Source organism: Anastrepha obliqua, chromosome 1 (genome assembly GCF_027943255.1).
Source record: "Anastrepha obliqua isolate idAnaObli1 chromosome 1, idAnaObli1_1.0, whole genome shotgun sequence".
NCBI classification, from domain to species: Eukaryota; Metazoa; Arthropoda; class Insecta; order Diptera; family Tephritidae; genus Anastrepha; species Anastrepha obliqua.
Genome location: NC_072892.1, coordinates 127,299,138 through 127,314,442, shown reverse-complemented (window position 1 = coordinate 127,314,442; position 15,305 = coordinate 127,299,138). Strand labels below are relative to the sequence as shown.

Sequence of the window (15,305 nt, the reverse complement as noted above, 5' to 3'; positions counted from 1 at the left end):
GCATGCCTGTTTGAGGTTTTGGCAAATTGTATTTACCCTGTTGATGGTTTCCCTAGTTAGTAATTTACAAGTGACCATAGGCATTGTTATTACCGTTTTATCCAATTGGTTATGAAGAGCTGTACCAATTCGAGCAAGTTCATCTGCTTGCAGTTTTCTGCTATAATATATTCCTGTTGCTAGGCCACCCAGATAAGATGCACTTTGTAGTATTGAAATACGTCATTAGGAAGCTTAAAACATTCTATGACTATTACTTCTGTGGCAGATTGACTGTCTGCGTAAATAAAGACTTCATTTGTGGATAATACTCTCGTTTTTATCGCGTAAGTCCCTCTTTTATGGCAGTGACTTCCGCTTGAAATACCCTGCAATGATCTCCTTTTTCTTCTTTTTGATTGGCGCGAAAGCGCACCAGTCGCTTTTCTCTCACGCTAACCTGCGCTAGTTGGACACACCAAGAGAAGCCAAGTCCTTCTCCACCTGATCTATCCAAGGTAGAGGAGGCTTTTGATTTCCTCTGCTACCACCAGCTGTCTTTCTCTCAAACACTCCAAGGGACGCTTCATCGGATGTTGTCATCGTCCAAGCTTCTGTGACATACGGTAGGATGGGCATGACGAGAACCTGAAAGAGTCTCGAGAGAGGACTTTACTAATTAATTCCCTACTTAGTCCAAAGTAGCACTTGTTGGCAAGAGAGAGAGAGAGAGAGGCGAAATGCTTGGTTGACCCCAAGTTTAACAGACTAAACCTCTCCGGCTACTTTTTTTTATCTAATTTTGAGCCATCTGTATAGATTGTTTCATCAAGTCGTGAGTCGGCATTCCTCTTTCGAAAGAAACGCCGTAATGAAGGATTTATTAAGAAATCTGTTGTACCAGTAATACTGGCCAATTTTTCTAAAATTGATGAGTATGGTCTGTGGTTCATTCTAAGTAGATCGATTTCTCTTAATCTAAGAGCTGACTTCGCAGCTGTTTGCTTGCTGAATTGCTCTACCATTTTGTCATTCTTGATTTGGCTTCAGCTTGTGATTCAGAAAATCGGTTGTTTGAATGGCAATGAAAAATTGTGAGGTTCTTAAAAATCAATAAATATAAATAATGGCATAGGCTTCATAATAAAAATTATATAAATTGTTTGACAATACAAATGGTTGAGAATACATTGGTTAAAAGAAAACTAAGAGTTATGAGTTAAAAACCATCTGACTGCACGAAGAATGGAACTTAGGAACTCTTAAGCCGCATGCTATTATTTTAAACCATCAACTACTGCGAGTGCAGTCCAAAAGGGAACCAGTTCAGAATGCATTCCGAAGCAACAGAGGAACGGAAGTTAGAGAATGGTTTAAAAGAACATAGATGTGCAAGATTTGATAGCTGAAACTATTGCTTGGGAATAGAGCGAGGACCAGTAACGCCTCCGGAAGAGTTTGTGCGGCACTGATTCCTAACTAGTTCGATTTACTGCAGGTACATCTTATCACTTACTATCCAGGTGCTCGTAGAGGATTCAAGGAACAAAGCCAAAGTAATGAGAACAAAATGATAACAACAACAGCTTTTGTGCCAGTGTGTGTGTATGTGTGTGCACAGCATAGCGAGACAAGCTTCTATACATTCCTTAACAATAGCACGAATGTGCCGACGAATACGAGTAGGCATTAGAAAAGCATGGAATAGTGTTAAAAACCAAATAGAGCTGCTGATTTCCTATTACCTGGGAGGAATTCCTTAAGGAATTTCGTATTGTGTTGAGATTCTGGAGCGAGTCTTTTATTTGGGACAGCAGGGTAAGAATGATAGAAAGGACTGCGGTTGAACAGGGGCTGGCAGGGTAGCTGGACACATGGAAAGGAAATATCGGAATGTGGCCTTAAAAGTTGAATCAATAAAAGATACAAAATATTTTTGTGTGAGTGTACACATAGTATATATAAATTTCTCTGGCCTGAAATTGAAGCTATGAAATTGGACTACCAACATTCGATCTTTTGATGCACGAAATTGTGCTGTTGCGTTATGCGGTTATATTGTTTAACACGAAGGAGCTCTAATTTTTTTTAGGATTTTATGGAAAAATTTGTTTTGTCAAACGCGCTACTGAAAATCCAAGTAAGTTCTTGTTCCGTAAAAAATGGGATTATTTGTTCTTAGGCTCGGTTGGTATGGTTGCACAAGGAATGAGCACACTTGGACGAAGTAAAATGGATTCGTCCTTTGTGATACCATCATGAAGGAGGTGAGGTGAAAGAGAAAAACCGATGGGATACAGGGAGAGGGCGGAGAGTGGTAGTGCCGGAATGGTTAAGAGGGTATGGATTACGAACGATGTCTATGTTGCGTTTGCGTCAACCGCTTTGTGCTGCTGATGAAATTCATCAGATTTTTAATGTCAGCGGCAGCCAAGATGCAAGATTTTTAATGTAAGAGCCAAGATGCCTGGATCTGAGTACCGCCAGAGCAGGGCAGCTAAGGAGAAGGTGCTGATATGATTCCACCTCATCCTCCATACATCCAGCGCAAAAAGGACTTGAGGTGATTCCAAGTCTCACAGCATGCTTTCCTCACGCATAGTGACCTGCGAGAAAACCCACGATATACGAGAGCTGATATTTTGTCAACCTCAGAAGCTCGACCGAGCGCCCCCGGTCCACACGTGGCCAGAAGGATTTCGCGACCTTTTAAGTTTGTGTACTTGCCCAACGCTCGCTGAGTTGGCGCGATACCCATCTTTCCAAGAGCAGATCGCAGGTAGTCGGGGGGATCCCAATTCTCTCCCTTCACGGGAAAATCACCCCACATGTCTTTTGTCTGGCCAGCTCATCCGCCTCACAGTTTCCCGCAGTGTCGCTGTGACCAGAAACCCAGATGAGCGTTATGTCAAAGAATTCGGACGCAGTCGAAAGTGAGGTCAAGCATTCCCTGACCAGATTCGAATGCGCCGTCACTGACCCGAAGGCCCTTATTGCCGCTTGGCCGTAGGAGTAAATATTTACTTTCTTGACTGTTAGTACGCTTTTGAGCAGCCAATCAGCTGCCTCCTTGATTGCGGCCACCTCTGCCTGGAACAATGCAGTAGTCCGGTAACCTGAATTTGAGTCTGATGGGGAGCTCCTCACAAAAAACTCCTCCGCCAACCTTTCCTCCCAACTTCGATCCATCCGTGAGCAAGTTCACCAGGCCCTGTCCCCAAGTTCTTTTGTTCATAAATAAAATTAAAAAAAAAGTAACTAATTTTTTTTTAATTTTACTAAAATTTTAAAAAGATAAATACTTGTGCTTGTATCACCCTGTGTTCGAGGAATTATCGTACACTATTTCGAATAAGCAATCCACCTGTTTGTGGCAAGACAATGCACGCTTCTGCACAGATACCAGGACATATTTTTCTTTGCCCAAGGGCAGTGTTGGGCTAGGAAAAAGATGGGCATCTATTCAGTTGACCAATATTGTTCCCAAGATTGGATAATTGCATAAAGGCTTTATCAACGCCTAAAGCGAACAAGAAACAAGTGAAAATGAAAAGCGGAAAAAAATTGCTTCCATGGTGTGGAGTGGCAAAGGTGGTTTAAGCGTAACTTATAATGGGTTTTTTGTGAACTCAAAATAAAGCAGAGATTTTCACACTTTTGTCATCCATTAACATAAATCTGTGCATGTATATAAATATATCTAAAAATATAACGTTTGATTTATGCACGCTAAGAAAATTTAGCATCCCTTTAGCGACCCATGTTTTTTTCCCCCCTTTTCGTTCGACTATAATTTATTTTTATCTATTTATTTATTGAATTAAGTTTATAATAAATTATAAAATTTAATAGTTAGGTTACAGCGCTAGCTACCAGAGCTATTGACTAACTCTAATTTAGAATGCCATATTTTTTATAAATCATAGCTCTTTGGAAACTTACCACCATATTATTTATTGTGAACTTCAAATCGGCGCGTGGTCGTGAGGGTGGCGTGCTGCAATTGGCACGCAACACATCGCCCGGTTCGTAGCGTGTATGTTCGGTGAACAGTTGTGGCCGTTTTTCGGGCAACTCTGCAAAGAAACAAAGTAAATGCAAATTAAATATGCAGATAAATAAGTAGAAATTGAAAGCGTGGCTGGAGTTACTCAAAAATTAAGCAAAAGGAAGATAAATGACGCGATACGACTATTAACTAGATGTTAATTCAATTTCGATATGCGTTTTGGAAAATTTAATTCTCTATTTAATTGTCGTCCAAGTTACCCAAAAGTCAGACGAAAGAATTTCGTATCTTAACCCTAAATAAATTATCCTTTTAGTTCCTTTTAGTTGGAGACAAATTAATATAAAAGGCACCAGCGCTTACTTGTTCATGCATGAAATTACACTAACATACATACATATGCGTGTATACAGATACATAAGTAAGTGCACAGATATATATGCATGAGTGTGTACACACACATGAAAAGGTTGCAAAACTGCTCACACAGGAGTGAAAATTGTTTCAAAGTTTTGCCTTTAATTCAATAAGAAGTTCGGCCTTTACGTTTGCGCCCGTATAAAGTTCAAAAAGTATTTTGGGAAACAAGTGGGAAGAAATTTGCTAGCAGCTCTATTTTCATTTTTTCTTCTGCTTGTTTTTTTTTAATTTTTTGTTATAAAACTTTTATACCTACTATTTTAGTTATTTTTATTTATTTTTTTTTTCTAATTTTTCTAAAACGGTATTTCAAAAGACGTCTCCAGCTGATTTTTAAACAAAAATATGTCAAAATTTAGATTTCCAAATTTTGATTCAGAAATGACTCTTAAAACTTATATGTGAAAAATTACAGTGCGGTTCAACTGAATAGATTTGAAAATTATTTCTTCTATTTTTTCTTCTCTCTTTGTTCCTATGGCGTTTTTTCCTACTTTCTTTTTTGTTTTGAACATTCATTTGTTTACTTATAATATGACAAAAAAAATGTAACGGGTTCTATGCAACGGTAAATCAGAATTTTGCTTTCATCGTGAAATTCGCTATAATTTCTTTGGTCTACTTAAATTTAAAGTAATTGCTACCATTTTTTTTTTAAATCCTTAACTGATTTTGAAAAAGGTCAAATTAAAGTCTATATTGAATCAGGCCTAAAACACAATGAAATAGCAAAGAAGATTGATCTAAGCCAAAAGGTGGTAAGCAATTTTCTTCGTATTGAAGCCGATTACGGGAAAAAATGAAAGGAGGAAAAAAATATGCTACAATGGCATCAGAGAGGCGACTAATCCTTCGAACTGCTTCGAATTCCCACCTCTCTACCAGTAAAATCGGGGATGAGTGCGGTGTAAGTGCTAGTTTGGCAACGGTAGAACGAGTTATTCGGAAAGCTAAACACTTAAAGAGATTAAAAATAAAAAAAAAACCTTCTCTCAATGATGCACGGAAGGAAGCGCGACTTCGATTTGCGCGGGATCAGATGACATAGAACAAGGAGTGCAAGGCTGTGGTCTTCTCCGACGAAAAAAAATTCAATCCCCCGGACCGGATGGCTACAACTATTATTTTCACGATATGCGAAAAGAGGAATGCTTTTTGAGTCGTCATCACTCCTGTACAGGAGGTGTAATGGTTTGGGGAGCCATATCGTTTTATGGAACTTGCGAGCTGCAGTTTGTTTCATCAAAGATGAATACAAATATCTACAAGACTGTGCTCCTAAAGGCTTTTCCCCAGTTTTCCGAAATTTTTGGACCTATTCAATGGACGTACCAACAAGACGACGCCCCCATCCATACAGCCCGGGTTACAAAACAGTAGATTAAGGACCAGAATGTCAACTTGCTCGAGTGGCCGCCATACTCCCCAGACATAAATATTATCGAGAACATTTGGGGACTTTTATCCAGGAGACTGTATGAAGGGGGAAGACAATTTCAAGATTCGGCGACCCTGGTTGAAGCGATTAAAAAAGCCTGGATAACTATTTCACTGAGTGAAATTGAAAAATATTACGAATCCTTGTCAACTCGAATGTTTGAAATAATTAAGAATAAGGGTGGTCATACTAAATATTAAATAATGCAGAAATAGTGTTTTTTATTATTTAAGTTACCAAGTGCCATGAAATATTGCTGTGAATAATTTTGTTTTATAATTTTGTTGGACAAACTTATTCACTTGAGCCAAAAATAATGTAGATTTTCAGCTATGTTTTTGAAAATATACTAAAAAATATATAAAAACCAAACCAAAAAAAAAACAAAAATTTGTGTATTTCATAAATAATTGATCGCTTTACTTAACAAAATTTATTTGGTTTAAATCCGAGTGCTCGTTATGAAGATATTATGTTCTAAGTCTAAAAAAGAAGTCATACCTATTCAGTTGAGCGGCACTGTACATCCATTAAATGTCGATTGTTAGCTACACGTAAAATTCAAAAAAGGTCAATTCATGAATGCCTAATTGCTGAGAACGTCCAAATATTGACTTTGAAAGTCGTTCAGCAATACTTTGCGCAACAGCTGTAGTATTTTCAACAGAACGTCCAATTTTTGCCCTGCGAGTTTTCCTTCTATCCTTGGCAAAACCGGTTTCTTGAGGCTTTTTCACTGAATTTGAATTGGTGACTCACTCGGACGATTATTTCTACCCAGTAATCACGAATTTTGTGATATTTTGTTACTAAAGATCGCCTATTTTCATAATAAGTTTCAATAATTTTAGCAAGTTCTTCTATCGCGAAAAATTGTGCGAAGAGTGTTCAAAAAATAAGGCTAATTTTGAGATTTCGCGGGCTACGTACATTCGACTTTCGATTGTTATTATTTTTTATATTGGATTGCTCGTTTCGAAGATGTGTTTACGGTCCTAGCAATGCAGCATCTTTAGTTTGTTTATGAAAGGCATAAATAAGACAAGTGTTTTGCGTGTTCGGCGATTTTCTGCCATCGACTTTTGGCACTCTGGGACTCTCCTGTTGGGACGATTGGGCTTTGGTGTCGATGTCACAACCATATGCCCATGGTTCGTCACCAGTTATGTCCCTTTTAAACAAATCTGGATCATCATTGACGTCATTCAACAATTCTTGAGCGGTGCTCATGTGATTTTGGAACGAACTTCGTTGCCACACGCTTCATGCGCAAAATTTCCGAAAAGATTGTATGACATGAGCGAACCGATAAGCCGACATCTTCTCTTTATCAACTTCTCTAATTGTAACTCGACGATTCTCCATGCCAATTTTCTTCACTTTATCCACATTTTCATCGGTTGTTGATGTGCTGACGCGTCTAGAGCAAGCGTCGTCATTCATAACTTATCGACCTTCTGTGAAAAGCTTAAAACACTTATTTTTTTGAGTCAGAGTATTCTCACCGTATACCGCTGTGAATATTTCAAGTGTTTTTGAGCACTTAGTCCATTTTTACACAAAATTTGATGCAACTTCATGTTGATCCATTTTTTTCGAAAGCAAAAAATCGAGGAACACTCAAAACACTTGCCTTATATATGCCTCTCACAAACAAACTAAACGTATAATACAATACTGTTAAAAGCGTGAACATACCCTATGATCAGAAAGTACCGGGAATGTTTAATATAAACGAACCGAAGGCGTAGTGCACCATGAGTACCTTTCATCGGGCCAGACAGTCAATAAAGAATATTATTTATCCGTTTTGAAGTGTTTAAGAGACGCTGTACGTCGCAAACGGCCAGAAATGTGGGCAAAAATGTCTTGAATTTTGCATGATGATAACACGCCATCGCACGGAGCCCAAATTGTGCTGGATTATTTAAACAAACACCAAGTAAATACCATCGTGCAGTCACCGTATTCACCTGATATGGCCCCGTGCGACTTCTTTTTGTTTCCCAAGTTATAGTTACCACTTCCTGAAAGGAGATTTCAGTCAATAGAGGAGATCAAAGAGAATGCGAAGAAGGAGCTGAAGGTCATCCCTTCGTCGGCCTACCAGAGGTGCATGGAGGACTGGATTAAATGTTGGCACATGAGTGTTGCTTCAGATGGGTCATATTTTGAAGGAGATAAAATACATTTGCTAGAAAGTTAACTCTGTTTTGTTTTATTTAAACATCATCGATACACTGTTACATTGGCGCTAGCCTCGTCTTTGAAGAAACATGGGCCGATGATTCTTAGGCCGTACGAAACGATTGTTTTCAATGGATGTAAAGGCTGTTTTTGAATAGCTTCGGGTTACTCTTCAGCTCAAATGCGGCAATTTCGCTTGTTGAAGTAGTCATTGAGCCAAAAATAGTCCTCATCGCTGTACATCATAAGTTGGGCTGAGCGCGCGATCAACACTTTTCGCAGAGCGTCCATTTTCGTAATACAATTGCACGATTTGCAAACGTTGTTTAGGGGTAAGTCTTTCCATGATGAAATGTCAATGAATACTGAAAAAAACTACGTATTTAGTTTCACAGTAGTCACGTGTGATCTCTATTCAGAAAAGTGCCTACAAACCGATCACCTTTGTTTTAGTGCCCTTAAGTTCCCTAATTTCTTAATAAAGCTAAAGCAATTGGAGTTACAAGAAAATTTTATTATCCACCATAACAGTCTCCTTCTGACTCGATAGAATGAGCCCGACAATGCTTCCATGATTGGAAGCAATCTGGGTAATCTTCTGAAATTAATCTGTTCAGCACCGGGAATTGCCCTTTAGTTCTGAATTCAATTTGAGAAAAAACCGTCACGGTTCTTTGGGTGCTGTAGAATGGGTACGTAGTGAAAAATGTGCCTGCGTATTATTGTGAAGCCATTCTAGGTGAGTTGGCCGTTTAACGATTTTAGTTAATCGATGCATTCTTTTCTTGTTAACTCATCACTTACCGCTAATGTTTGCCAAAAAAGTTTCTCTGGTGCCGTGTACGTGGGAAGAAAGGGAGCGGAAGAGTGAAGGGAGCGGAAGAGTGAAGTGCTTCGTTTTGGAGATAGGGGGATTTTGTAATTTTACGTACTTTTTTCCTACTACCCCTTAATTTTCTTGGTGTATAGGTCTAGGCTTTCCAACAAATGCCGCGTCAACTCTCGACTTCCCTTCTGCCGAGAGTTATGTGAGCTGGAATTCAAAAAATTGCAAGAAATTTTATACAATTTTTAAAGTTGTATGCTTTTTTAACCATGGTGGCCGAGAACCGTTACATTTTCTTGCACGTTTTTATAACCTTACACTTTATATGCGGGGTGAAAAATATACATCTGTATATAATTTTCTAAAAAAACGCAAAATGCAAGAACCTGCACACTAACGGTTTTTCAAAAACTGTTTTACTTTGCCTGGAATAGTTTCAAAATAACAACAATAGCCTCTTGGTTTGGCCAATTATTAGCAAGTGGCGAATGGTTGAAGCAGCGGGTATACATAAATATTGTAGGCATATCTTGGCAGCGCTACATTAGAGCTGCATAAAATTGCATTTACTTGTTTAGTACAAAAATATACTTATTTCTTTATGACATAATCAGCCCTATGATATAATCCGTCATAGACTGTTTTTCGTAGAAACTACATACAATTCGAATAGCTCCAAACGTACTTCGTACAGTAACATTCACCGAATATACTCGTAATGTCAAATCTTAGAGTTTCGAACAATTTTTCTACGATGGCGTTAGACTAACGGACAAAAATTAGAATAAAAGAGAATTTAAAAGGAAGCATATAAAAAGCTGTAAAATGTGAGTCCTATATTAAGTAAACTATAAATAAGAAGGAATTTCTGTACATTTATGTGACTTCCACAGGTGTAAAGTTGTAACAACACGGCAGCAGTATGCCACTTTGTTGGACCTAATAAAGGAGAAATCAATCATGGCATTGAGCCTGTAGTAGCCCTTCCGGTTGTAGTGGAGGAATTTTTCTTTAGCGTGGGAAATAATATTTATGTGCGTCTCGTGCCAGGAAATCCATATTTTTGATAGAATTCCATCTTGCTTTGCCGTTTTTCATTGGCACTCATGTCGAGATTTACTCACTGAGGACACAATCGTGTGTGTAGTGACACCAATACGACTTTTAGTACATAGCTAAATTTCGACTGTCCCATGGGCACTTATAAATCTTTACCAATTCCGTGCTGATAGCCGCTCTCCGCAAGAAACCGTAAAACAGAGGATAGTCGGAGGATAGAACGGAATTATGGACGATGACCTTGCTGAGCTTGAGCTGTTTGCAATAAAACTTAAAACGTATGTAAATGCAGCTTTATTTAATAGGTAATTTTTTATAAACCTATTTTAAAACGAATTTAAGTAAAATTTTTCTTTAATAAAAAGGCAAGCACTTACAATGGTTTGCCCATAACGAGAGGGTTGCTGGCATCTATCAAAATTTTTCGCTCTATTTTGAGACTCCCTTTACTTCTCTCTTCCTCCATTAACACTACCGCTCATGCCAACGAATACATTTTATCTAATATGAAAATTCAGCTAATTTGATTATTTACAAATTGCCTTCTTTACATTGAAGTGAGCTGTTGCCGAAATATTAAAATTTGACATTTGAGTTTGGCAGCACTTTTTTCGTGTTCGTAGTAGACATTCGTATTCATAGGTTCTCTATGACGGATTCTATGATAGGGCCAAATATACTCAAAGCGCAAACAAATATTGAAATATGTGCTAACCCACTAGCGATGCCGCAAGAGGCCTTAGACAGGGAATTAGAAGTTATAAAAGAAAAAGTGCAAAATGCAATCCTGTAAAATTGGAGTTGAAACAAAGTAATCTGTTTATTTGTTTGTTTATTTATTTATTTATTCGTTAAACCAATGAATAAAATAGATTTTTATAGACTAAGTGGACATATTTTAAGGTTAATTGTCAAGAAAAAAAAGAAAGTACAATTAAACTATTTATTATAAGTATTCGAAGATTTTTGTAGGTGATCTTTTGAAAATGAAAAATCTATCTCAACAAATTTAGAGATTTTATTAAGCTGAATTAAGGTTATACTCGTATAAATAAAAGCATTCTGAGCATTAACGGATTTGGAAATACCACCATAGAAGAACTCCGACCTACGCAGAGAATGTTAAAGAAAATCCTCTCACGAAGCATCGGACAGTCAACAGTCCCACGGATTAAGTCGAAAATGAAACATAAAGATAGGCTTATTCTCCTGCTTTGCGATGATTTTAAGTTGATCAATAAGCATCGCGCTTCATATGTAAAGATAGGATCCGAAAAGCGTAAATTACGCAACGCGAAATGTAAGAATACTTTCTGGATTTGTTCAATTCTAGCGGCGTGGCACGAATTTGGTAATACAGAGACAAATTGAAAGATGAATTCTCCACTTTGGAGCGGACAAACGCCATATACAAAAGCTTTGAGCGTATAAGGGTCGGAAAAATCGGAGCTATGACGCCTAACAAAAGCAAGTATGCCGTAAGATTTGGCTGTAATTAAGTTTATATGATTAGTAAAAGTAAACTTCGAATCAAATATTACACCCACGTATTTAACTTCACTTACACGTGACAGGGGTGTTCTCGAAATGTGACTAGAGAAGTCAATAACAGTGGCACGCTAGGAAAAAGTAATTTGGAAGCACTTATTTATGTTGAGCAATAGACGATTATTGATGCACCAGTTGCTGAAATTATACAAATCAATTTGCATCAATTCAGAGTCGAGGGAGCTAGTAATCGTCGAATAAAAATTAACGTCGTCTGCATAAAGCAGGAATCTTGCTGACGAAAAGCCAGAGTAAATATCGTTGATAAACAGAACAAAAAAAAGTGGGCCCAGAATACTAGATACCTTGCGGAACCCCAGAGTAGGCAACGAAAGGAAGCGACCTAACATTGCCGGCGACGACCAACCAATGGCGATTCTGCTAGTAAGATGAGATCCAGCTTAAGAAGGCTGAGTGGAAGCCAATGCAGGCCAATTTTGTTTGATGATTCGAAATTAAAATTAACGGCTATCGACACACTTGGTAGGTAACGTATCGAAAATTGTGAAAAATGATCGCAGGAAAATATGCACGGTTTAATATTAAAGTATTCTGAGTGCGTACCTGGGAAAACATGTCAAATTTTACAACCAAAACATCAGTTGGTGCTTGGCAACACTAGAAATGACCAAAGACTGAAATATAAATAGCCACCCTCGTATTTTATTCATCACTTTGCTTCGGAAAAATACACTTACGTTTATTACAAAATCAGATTTAGTGATTTCTGATTTTTTTTTTTTAAGAATTGCTAATTTTTCCATTCTAGTTGTTTTTTCGTTTCCTACGGGGATATTGGAAAATTATTTCATTGCTCGCATATAAGCCCAGATATTGCATTAGCTCATACGTAAACATTCACCAACTAAAATACTTGCATCCTTATTCAATTTGGCATCCTTAGCATGCCACACATACGCACACACACACGCACACACTTCATAATAGAGAAGTCAATTTCAGCTTCCTTTCAAAGAAGTCCAAAATACGTTAAGTTTTACCCTTGACTTGTGCGTTACAACACCAACAATTTCATTTCGCTTTATGAGTTGACGTCTGGAAAGAGCTTCACAAAACTTTGACGTACTTTCAGAACATCCAACCAACCACTAACACTACTCTCTTTTCACATCTTCCGGCATAGTAGCGAACTCTTGTAGCACATCACAACTCGGCATCTTCAACTTTGCTGTGATATTTTTATAAGGCATCTACGACGAACTTTTTAATTAAGTCACCAAGCAATGTAACTAATGAAGAATATAATTTGTATGCCAAAGGCGACAGCAAAGGCAAGATCGGGCACAACATACCCTTGAATACAAGCATACATACGTGCATGCATGCACACCTACAGACGTACGTACGTACCATAAACTCAGTGTTGTTGGCAAACACTTCGCTAATTCAACTACATACATACAATTATGCTTTGAGTGCTCATCAAATACTCCTACACATGTGAATGTCAATGTGTGTGTATGTGTGTGTAAGTGTAAGCGTGTTAGTTGTGCACTTGTAGGTGTTGGCAGCTCTACTTTATGTAGTCAAGCAAGGATTTCCATAGCTGACCCGAGGTCAAAAATTATTTGCCACAACTTTGGTCGTGCGCCGGTCAAGCAAATTAAAATCAAATTCATTGCGTCGAAGAAACATTGCTGGAGGAGGTGTGGCTAACGTCATGGGCGTGTTTGACGTTTTGCAGCACATCAAAGTGACCTTTTCATTAGGCGTTTCTTTATCAGCTTAGTTTAAATCTGTCTATGTGTGTGTGTGTGTGAACGCTCTTTATTTTTTGTTGTTACTGCTTGGCTGCCGCTTTTTAATGAGGGTCACTGACAACCTTTCAAGTTTAATTTCATGCAGCTTTAGCTGGCACTTTTCATGATTTTGGCTTGTGGTTGCTGCCAGAGTTCAAAAGGGCAATGCCGCCCCAACTTAGCGTTTAAGCATTACTTTTTCCATATATTTTTTGTTGTTTCTGTTATTTGCCTTTTTTGTATGTCTCTTCTTTAATATCCCCTCTCTGGTCCACCAACTCCTGCTGTCGAGTGTTAAAAAATGCGATATAGCAGCATATGTCAAATTGTGTGGGTTGACTAAAAAGTAAAACTAATTTAAAGAAGCGCCTAAGAAAATGTTTGAATTTTAATAACATTTGGTAGTAACCTTTTTTTGAACTTCGAGATGTAGGTTAGGCGCATTGCGGTTAATCGTGAATCGTTTCTAGAGAGCAGAAATTAAGAGAGGGTAGTAGCGACTTCTTAAATTTTGTATGACTGTTTATTATGGTGCTTTTATTTAATAGGTGAATTTGTGTAAATATTTGTGTGACAAAGATTTACTATTTACGCAGATCAGTTCTACTTCAATATTTCGTTATGCAAGGCAGCTATAAGCATACGAGAGTTGCCTTTTATCTTCTGCGTTTTGCAACGCAAGGTGAGACGAGTTGTAATTCGTTTCCACGACAGTCGGTTCTACGTTAACGAAACGACCCAGATTTATGTCCGGCCAAGGACTGTCACTCCAGCAGCATTCTCCGTATGTAAGTATGGGGAATGTTTATGCAGCTATAACAACAACATGAGCTGTAATTCGATGTTTTTATCGAAAAGTTTGAACTAACTTAAATACAGCGTTTTCACTTAAATATGAGCTTTATTTGTTCTTGTTTTCTCAGTGAGTTGAAAATTCATCTGGCCCAAAAATGAAATTCAGCATCATCATCGGCTCCTGTTCCTCCCACTGGAGCATAGGGCCTCAGTAAAACACCTCCATACACAGTATGTTCAATAAATAACATAACTTTTCAGATGTAGAATAAAAAAACGTATCGTACTGTGTTTGAAAGTTATTTTTTATTCAAAGTAGTCTCCATTTAACTCGATACAACGTTCAGAATGATCAACCAATTTCTGCATGAACTTTTTTATGTCATCTAAGGGAATGTTCTTTAACACCTGTGTCACGGCTGCTTGAATGGCTAGAATATCATCATAAAACGCGCCTTTCATGGTAGTTTTCAATTTAGGGAACAGAAAATAGTCGCATGGTGGTAGATCAGGAGAATACGGAGGGTGGTCGATGACACAAATATGTTTTTGCATCAAAAATTCCCGAACATTTTTGGTTTTGTGAGGTGGTGCATTATCATGCAATAAAACAGCTGTTCCCCCTCTGGATATTCAGGTCTTACACGAACAATTCTTGACCACAAACGATGTAAAACTTGAAAATAGTATCCTTTATTAATAGTTTGACCTTCTGCAACAAATTCCTTGTGTACAATACCCTTGAAATCGTAGAGCGTGATCAATATTGTTTTGATTCTTGACTTCTGAAAACGCAATTTCTTTGTTTTTGGCTCCCATTTCGTCTTTCATTCTGCAGATTGACGCTTAGTTTCAGGGTCATATTTGAAGCACCATGTTTCGTCACCAGTTATGATCGAATCAAGAAAATCTGGATTGTTTTCAGCTTTTAAAAGGATGTCTTTACAATACTCTACACAAGCGATTTTTTTATCTTCATTTAATTGATGTGGAACAAAGCGTGCACAAACCAAATCGTCAGTTAAAACTTTCCAAATAGTAGCAGTAGATGAATTTAATTCTTCAGCCAACATTCTTACAGTGAAATTTCCGTCAACAGCAATGATTTTGCGGACTTTTTCCCCCTATTCAGCACGATTACTTGCTTCTGGACGACTAGGTCTTTCATCAGCATTCAAATCTTCACGACCATTTTTAAATCGTGTAAAACAATTAAATACATTTGAACGAGCTAAACAATCATCACCATAAACTTTTTGCATCAATTCGTACGTCTGACTAAAT

The 15,305-nt window shown here is 37.8% G+C and overlaps 1 protein-coding gene across 1 annotated transcript in view; it reads right to left on the bottom strand.

Moving 5' to 3' along the window:
* Positions 1 to 3,442: 3,442 nt before the first annotated feature.
* Positions 3,443 to 15,305, bottom strand: part of LOC129237184 (uncharacterized) — an 80,839-nt gene continuing 68,976 nt past the window's right edge. The window contains exons 4-5 of the mRNA XM_054871698.1: positions 3,922 to 4,055; positions 3,443 to 3,499 (exon numbers count right to left, since the gene is read on the bottom strand). Coding sequence (XP_054727673.1) covers positions 3,443 to 3,499; positions 3,922 to 4,055 — 191 coding nt within the window. The remainder of the gene's footprint in view (positions 3,500 to 3,921; positions 4,056 to 15,305) is intronic.